The sequence below is a fragment of the Herpailurus yagouaroundi genome, unplaced genomic scaffold, assembly GCF_014898765.1.
Source record: "Herpailurus yagouaroundi ecotype Mexico unplaced genomic scaffold, PumYag 193, whole genome shotgun sequence".
NCBI classification, from domain to species: Eukaryota; Metazoa; Chordata; class Mammalia; order Carnivora; family Felidae; genus Herpailurus; species Herpailurus yagouaroundi.
Genome location: NW_024412424.1, coordinates 3,843,381 through 3,852,082, shown reverse-complemented (window position 1 = coordinate 3,852,082; position 8,702 = coordinate 3,843,381). Strand labels below are relative to the sequence as shown.

The window sequence follows — 8,702 nt, the reverse complement described above, 5'->3', positions numbered from 1 at the left end:
CTGAACAAAGAGCAACCGGAGATCGGTGATCCGTGAGGGAGGCTGACAAACTGTCCAGCCGCTCCAAAGGCATTTTAACTCACCTCTGAAAACAAACTCTGTTAGTGAAACAAATACCTCACAAGTGGGGTCTGACCTACGGGAGAATGTGGTGAGACCTCAGATGGCCCAACCCTCTTGTTATACAAGGTGGAAAACTTTAACAGCTCTTTTGAATGTTTACTATGTGCTAGAAACCACTCTTAGCACGTTAGATGCGCCAGCTCAATCAATTCTCACAACCACCCTACTATTTATGACCCCATCTTAGAGAAAACGAAACAGAGTCCCAGAAAGGTTATATAATTTGTCCAAGCTCACACAACTAGGGACGGGGGAGCTAAGACTCCAAGCCAGGCAGCCTGGCCCTCATCTGCAAGGCTGCACCGGACTCTCCCTGAAGGTGGAATTCGGCATGCCTGGCTTGTAGCCTGACATGAGTCAAGCTAATGAATGGATGCTCTGGTCTTGAGATTTATTGTTAGACCACAAATACTGGAGTCAAGGAATGCAGACCAAAGGAGCCCTAAATAAAACGCTTCTCTATGAAGCGCAAAGTTTAAAACGAGGGAAAGTACAACAGGCAGTAATCCTGGCTCCCTGCTCAGAGGTATCACAATACACTCTTTCAGCAGGGGAGTGTTTGCTCAGGGTTGGGGGCATAAAACCAAGTGCTTTCTCTGTTTACAACTGCCAAAACCAATTCAGATCCTTCCTAAGTATGGCCCAGCCCCTCTTCCAGGGCAGTTGGGAAATGGCTTGCTGAGCCAATAAACTAATAAAAATCCTGGAAATGCTGCCCCGCCCAGATCTCCACCCATCCTGACTCATCACCTCTACTGTGCTCCTCCTGCCTGGCACATCCCTGATTTAACTGGGGTAGAGTGAGATCAAGGCCATGTCCACCTGAGACAGGATTTCAGACACTAGCCCATTGTTTCCCTTGTGATCCACCTAGCCTGCACATCTTTGGAGTCTTACAGCCAGGTCAGGCCAGGACCATGACAGAGGACAGTGATTTAGCACGTTCGTGGGGCAGGGCTAGCTCTGGGCCTCACCCCTCCAGGAGTCAGTCAAGTGGTCCCGGCAGCAGGCCCCAATCCCTCCCATTCCCCTGTGTGCACATGTGCTCATTTCTGAACCTGCAGAAGCTTCCTTATGAGTGGGGATGGGAACAGTAACACATTTTGAACTGTTCATTGTAAGTTTCTGGGGAGAGTTATCAGTTCTTTCTGGAGACTTTCAGAGTACAGCTAGCTTCAAATGAGTTCTGTAGTTTGCTTGTCTGCTTTGTCCCCCGTCCATCAGGCACCAACAGGGACCCCCGCGAGCAGCAATAAGCACTGAGGAACAGAGATCAAGTGGCTCCTTCCACCAGTTCAGGGCTTGAAGCTTCCGGTTCAATATTAGTGACAAATACGAGCGACCACATCGAAAAGTAAAGGTCCCACCGGGAAGTGGCAAGTGTTGAGCACACCAAAATGTCTATGAATGAAACATGTTCTCCTCAGCTCCCTCAGTGAAAAACTGAAGCCGCTGGGAGAGGCTAAACCACGCTTCCTAACCCCCCCATCAACATGGTGTCAGAGCAGAGACTAGATGGACCGCCACCTAGTGGTAGCCCAGACTGACACACCAGCTCACTCAATTCTTACCTTTCCTCCAGGTTTCTGATAGAAACCATCTTTTTCAAAGTTTCAAAGTTCTTACTTAAAACAGCCTGGTCTCGGGTTATGACTAACAAATCGAAGACAGGAGATGGGAGTTAGAAGGTCCCAGATTGCTCCCAGTTTTGATGTGTGTTGCCAGGCATCCCTGGGGCAGTGCTCAGGAACCCCAAGTCTTTACTACTCCACTGGGATGGGGATCAGGGCTGGTACAGCTGAGCAGCCCCCTTCCAAGGGAAACATCCCCTAGGCACAGGGGAAAATGAAGGGGGTGGGAGGCCAGGTCTACCTCAGGTTCCATGTATTATTCCAAGCCAACAAAACCAAAGTAGGACGAGTTAGTGGAAAAGCAGTTAGCTCTCTAATCACCAGGAATTGAAATAATTAAACCCTGGAAGTTGCTGATGAGTCAAGCTGGGCTCAGACTGACAGCCCCACCCTGCCCCAATTACTGTCCTCCGGCTGGGTAACACTTCGGCTTCAGTCTGTGGATGGGCAGATGCCCTGGGCTCTCCTGCGGAAGGGCTCCGTGGGTAAAAGCCTTAGAGCTGGGCACATCTACATTCCTAGTCACTGGATGGGAATAAAGGGGTTTGTTTGTTTGTGCAATTAAGAGTTGCTCTTTAGGGCGCCTGGGTGGCGCAGTGGGTTAAGCATCCGACTTCGGCTCAGGTCATGATCTTGCAGTTCATGGTTCGAGCCTTGTGTCTGGCTCTGTGCTGACAGCTTGGAGCCTGGAGCCTGCTTCGGATTCTGTCTCCCTCCCTCCCTGCCCCTGCCCGGATCGCACTCCATCTGTTTCTCTCTCAAAAACAAACATTAAAAATAAGAAAAAGAGTTGCTCTTTGAAGATTCAAATGAGACTCTGATAAAGGTGGCAGTCAGCAGTGCTTGGTGAATCAACATCTCCCTTCTCTGTAGGAATACGAGGTTTTGTGAATCTCTCATGGTGATTCTATCACAGTAACTGAGCCGCTTAAATAAGACACTAAAATGTGCCACTTGAGACTATCCATCTTGAAAGAGAATCAAGGAGGACTCCCTGGGAACTGGAGCTTCTGGGCCTGTTGAGGGTCTCCTGAGAGAAGAGAGGGGAGAGAAGAGAGGAACGGGCAGCCCAGCTCAGCTGGGAGGGGGAAGCTACTCCTGGGAGCCGGATCTTGGGAAGAGGCAGCTCCCTGCCTCCTCCCACCCTGGAGCCTCCCTTCCTTCACAGCTGGGACAAGAGAAGCAGGCTAACCCGGAGTCGTGTTCAGACACGGAGCCACAGTGAAGCGTGTCCCCTATACCTAGCATCTGAAGGCAACACCTTCCCTTTGGTGTGGCTGGGCTGACTGCCTGTGGTCTGCCTAAGATGAAGGAGGTACAAGACAGTGAGGAGGAAGAAAAGAAAAGCAAATTACAGTTCCCCACACATGGTGTCTGCCCCTCGGTGACCGTTCACTACACTGAATTAGGCAGGTCAAGGCCAGGAGAGACATTTTTCTTCCACCGACAGCAAAGGAATCAGCTGGAGGCTCGAACAGGGCCACCACCATCCACGGCAGCTTAAAGGATGAGCCAGTCCCACTGGACAACCCAGATCGGCGAGGGGAGGCGGGTCCAACCAGAAGAGGAGACGGCTGGCTGGGGGCGGGGGTGGGGGGGCATCTCGCAGGGCAGGGTGCAGGAATGGGCTGGAAGGAATACTGGCCAGAAAGCTGAACGCGGATACGTTCTCGGAACTCTGAGCACCACACCCCCGGCAAGCTGGCTTCTGTAGGCTGCGCGAAGTAGAACAAGGCAAGACTCAGGGTCGGAGAGGCCCGAGCCGGCATTACTAGCTCTGTGACCCCGGGGGTTTGTTTACCTTCTCTCAACCAAGTTGGTTGTCTCTCTCATTGGAATGTCGTGAGGACAAACTTCTGAGTTTGGAAGAAGATCAGAAGAATCTAACTCACCATGTAAATGGGGGTTGGCATCTATGCCGAAAAGGCGGACACGGCGGGCCCAAGGCTGCTATCTTTAGAAGGGCCTGCTTGAAAGGTGGGCCCTCGGCTGGCATCTGGGAACTTGACTCTCAGTGTTCCCAGTCAACAGTGAACTGTGGTCTGCTGTGCCTAGACTATTTGTGCAAATAATATGATAAGGGGAGTATCTGCTTTCCTTCTGGGATTTGGAAATTTTGGTATGTGTTAAGCACAGGGTGCCCATGTGACCAGCCCCAGTGAAAATCTCGGGGGCCGAGTCTCTAATGGGCTTTCATGGGCAGAATCATCACACACGTTGCTGCGTTTCGTGGCTATAATAAATCTCAGCTGCGAGTACAACTATATGCTAAGTCCTGGGGGTCCTTCCAGCAAATCTCCAAATACGGGAGTGGTCTTGGGGACTCCCATACAGAACCAGTATTACATACCTGCACCCAGCATGAGCTAAGAGAGAGCCTCACCCACCTCGAGAAAGCCTGCTGTCACCATCTAGTTAGAAGCAACGTTCTAGACAGAAGAGGGACTGAGCTAGGATCCCAGGTTTAAAAAGCCCAAGGCCAGAGAAAGGGGAGGCAACAGGAGGGAGAAAGAACACTCACGGAAAGCCCACTGGGAGCCAGTCATGGTGCTGGCACTCACTCTGCCTTCCTTATTTCATTCCGTCATCCTCACAAGAGTATTAGTACCCCGATTTTTTAGATAAAGAAACTTAGGCACAGAGAGACTAGGTAACTAGCCTGAGATCACACAGCTGGCCAGAGAAGGCTGGCTGCTGCAGAAACTGCGGAGTCCTCACTTTTCTAGCAGCCACGCGGCCTGCCTAGCTGCCACTCCCTCTGTCTGTCAGGCTATTTGGCCGGCCCTCGTCCTTGCTCTGCCAAGCAAGTCATGAAAAGTTTTCTGCAAAACTAGAGCAGGAGGAGAAACAAGACATTTTAGACCAAATGACCCTTATTTATCTATGTTTGATATTCTTCAAAGCACTGTAATACCCACCATTTCACTGGACTCTCATAACAACCATGTGCTGGGCTGCCTGATGCCCTCCTTCCTCCAACAGGGACAAGGCCCAGTGCGGGCCAGGTGAGTAGGACAAGGGCAGGACTCGAGCCAAGGCCTTCTTCCACACACCCCAGTGCCTGGCACATAGGAGGGGTGCAGGAAATACCTGCTGGCTGCAGAGGTGATGACTGAATACAAAATCAAAGTGGGCTCAAAGGAAACCAGAGGTCCAGTCTCCAATCTACTTACTCACTTACTTATTTATTTGAGAGAAGGTGCACCTGCAAGTGGGGGAGTGACAGAGGGAGACAGAGAGAGAATCTTAAGCAGGTTCCACGATCAGGGTGGAGCCTGAGGCGGGGCTTGATCTCATCACCATGAGATCATGTCCTGAACTAAAATCAAGAGCTGGACACTTAACCGACTGAGCCACCCAGGCACCCCTCTGAATCTTCTTTTAAATCGTTTTTCTTTCTTTCTTTATTTATTTTTTAAATTTTTCTTTCAACGTTTATTTATTTTTGGGACAGAGAGAGACAGAGCATGAACGAAGGGAGGGGCAGAGAGAGAGGGAGACACAGAATCGGAAACAGGCTCCAGGCTCTGAGCCATCAGCCCAGAGCCTGACGCGGGGCTCGAACTCCCGGACCGCGAGATCGTGACCTGGCTGAAGTCGGACGCTTAACCGACTGAGCCACCCAGGCGCCCCAAATCGTTTTTCTTTAAAAACATATGCATGGTACTGACCAGTCAACGAAGAACTCCAAGTACCCTTCATTGGGTTTCTCCAGCTTCGGCGTCCCCATTTCGGCTTTCACTCCCACCAAGATGTCTGTGTGACCCTGCAGACACACGCAAGAAGGGTCCTCACTCAGGGCAGGTAGCCACATACCCAACCGCCTCCTTCCTCTCCCAGACTATGCCCCCGGGGACTCTCAGGAACTTGTGAAGTGGCCCTTTGGAAAGGTAAAGGGTCTTTCAGATCTAGACAGATACCCGCCCAGAATTTGGCTTGGGTCTTGGGTCCACCCCAGAAATGTATGTGCTCCCAAAGCCCCAAGGGGCCTGCAGCTAGTCCCCTAGGACCTGCCCATCCTCCCCCCGGGCACGGACCGTGGCCACAGTACTCACCAGCTTGACCCTGGCAGACCCACTGGTGTTGGACACCACGTCGGTTTCCACTTCGACACATCGGTAGTCCTCACAGCCACGGCCATCCACACGGAGGTCTTCCTAAGTGCAACAACCACAATCCTAACACAACCACAACCAAAGCACCAACAGACTCCCCAACTCATCCGTGCCATTTCCCTCCTAGAGAACTAGGCAGTACAACATCCCCTTCCCCCTTAGCGAATCATCCAAAACTCTCTCCTTTTGCTGGTAACAATATTCCTATCTTACATCTGAGGAAACAAAGACTCAGAGAAGTAAAGCGGCTTGACGGATGTGATGCAGTCATGATGCAGCCATGTGGCCGACGTCCCACAGCTGGTGAGAGCACACTGGGTTTCTACCCAGGTACGTCCCAGCGCAAAGTCCACACCACATCCCACTATACCAAACAGACACACGGAACAAACAAAATCGGAACAAGAGGCGAAATAAGCTGCCTCTTTCCAAGTCTGCAAGTCCAAAACCGCACCAGGAGGTATGCACTGTCGGGGCCACAGAGCCCAACTCTCTCGGCCGCAGGCCTCCCGCACCCTAACCTGAACAAAATCTACTCTGTTAACGGCTAAAAAACCCAGCTATCATCTCTACCCTGGGCATTCTCTAGAACAGGGACGGCACACCTCGGCACGAGAGCCACCTGCTTCTGTAAAACGTCTCGCTTTACAGAGCACGGCCAGGTCCGTTCGCTGAGGTTGTCCATGGCTGCTTCACACTCCAACGGCAGAGCTGCGCGGTTGTGACAGAGATCTTACGAGCCACACGCCCCAAATCTTCACCATCTAGCCCCTTACAGGAAAAGCTTGCCGACTTCTGCTGCGGAAGATGTGTTTCAGGGTGGCCCATGTCCTGCCTGCCCTTTATCTCTGTTTATTTACTCTTATCCACGTATCTCACAGACACACACTTTATGCTGTAGTTGTGATCCAGTATGACCATTACTTATCCTGCTGCTCAGTGCGTTCCAGATTTGGCCACTGGGAGTTCCTTTGGGTTGCTTCCTGCATTCTTTCAACACACTTGCAATCTTTCCCAAGCACACCTTTACTTCTGACAAGACAAGATGTTCCAGCCTCTTGTATTTTTCCCTGCCCTGGCCTTGGGGTCAGCCCTTTCTCTGAGGAGTCCTGGTTCCTTTTATTGAATGGTGCTTTTAAAAACCAGGATCTGGGTGCTAAGCAAGTTCACTGCTACTGGGGTGTCATTGCTTCCAGACCTTCTCAGCAGACAGAGCTCGATAACTATGTACGTACTTACACTCACCCACACAGCACTAACCCATACAGCTCTTCTATCCATGCAGCTCTTAAAAGGCCCTGATATGGGGCGCTTGGGTGGCTCAGTCGGTTGGGCGTCCGACTTTGGCTCAAGTCATGATCCTGCGGTCCGTGAGTTCGAGTCCCGCATCGGGCTCTGTGCTGATAGCTCGGGGCCTGCAGCCTGCTTCGGATTCTGTGTCTCCCTCTCTCTCTGTGCCCCTTCCCCACTCATGCTCTGTCTATGTCTCTCTCTCAAAAATGAATAAATGTTAAAAAAAAAAAAAAAAGGCCCTGATAGCTGGTTCTAACTTGCCTTCGTGTCTTATTCAGAACTTCTTTCTCAGACAGGGAGACACCTGGCTCTCACTATCCACAAGGTATTTATTAAATCTTAGTATACTCATGAAGTACTTTCAGAATTGCTAACCCATACCCCTGTGAGCAACAAATTTACTAGTGGAGGACAGTACTTGCGTGGCGTTCTTTTTGTCTTTAGCCTTACAGTGAGTGCCCACCCCACATCCCATTTTCCATCGTCTCCCCCTCCTTGAGCGTGCCTGTTATTCCCTCCTACCCCTGTGAGGCTCATCGGTACCTGTTTGTGCTCGAGTCTGGGTGCCCCGCATCCTGGCTACTTTTAATTACTCGTTTACATTGTGGGTATGCAGACTAGCACCATGACTCTAGAAGTCAAAGCTATCAGAAAAGGTGTGCTCAGGGAAAGGTGGCTCTGCCCTCAGCCCTATTTTCACACCCCCATCTTTCTGCCTCGTTCCCACCCACCCCGGGCAGGTAACCAGGCTATTTACTATTTAACTGCTGGTTCGTAGTTCCTGTATTTCCTTTGCACAAATGAGCAGATCCATGAATATATTTTATCCTTCTTTCTTAAATGAGGAGTGGCACACTACAGATACTCTTTTACACTTTGCTTCTTTTTCTTTCTTTCTTTTTTTTTTTTAACAATACATATGTGGGCAATCACTATACATCAGCTCACGGAGACCTTCCTTATTCTTTGTAAACATTTTCTTTCTTTAAGATTTTAAGTAATCTCTACACCCAACACGGAGCTCGAACTCACGACCCTGAGATCAAGAGTTGGATGGTCTTGGGGCGCCTGGGTGGCTCGGTCGGTTAAGCATCCGACTTCGGCTCAGGTCATGATCTCACGGTCCGTGAGTTCGAGCCCCGCGTTGGGCTCTGTGCTGACCGCTCAGAGCCTGGAGCCTGTTTTGGATTCTGTGTCTCCCTCTCTCTGACCCTCCCCTGTTCATGCTTTGTCTCTCTCTGTCTCAAAAATAAATAAAAACATTAAAAAAAAAAAAAAAGAGTTGGATGCTCTTCTGACTGAGCCAGCCAGGCACCCCCTTTGTAAACATCTTTTGAAAGCACTTTTTTTTTTCTTTCAGAAAAAGACTCATTAGCTTATGAGATTCTCAAAGGGGCTAGTGCTCCTCAAAAAGTTTAAAAACACTGTTCTGAAGTATGTAACTGTCACAAACTTATCTTTAAACTGCCTGGCTAACTGCATATATGACTGACGTTTTGATTCTGAGACACTGAAATCCAGCAAAGCCCAACCCCCACCA

The 8,702-nt window shown here is 50.3% G+C and overlaps 1 protein-coding gene across 1 annotated transcript in view; it reads right to left on the bottom strand.

The window, feature by feature from the left end:
* The window catches only part of EXOSC7 (exosome component 7), a 42,057-nt gene that overhangs the window by 23,428 nt on the left and 9,927 nt on the right, over positions 1-8,702 (bottom strand). Inside the window, exons 2-3 of the mRNA XM_040445093.1 lie at positions 5,810-5,911; positions 5,426-5,520 (exon numbers count right to left, since the gene is read on the bottom strand). Coding sequence (XP_040301027.1) covers positions 5,426-5,520; positions 5,810-5,911 — 197 coding nt within the window. The remainder of the gene's footprint in view (positions 1-5,425; positions 5,521-5,809; positions 5,912-8,702) is intronic.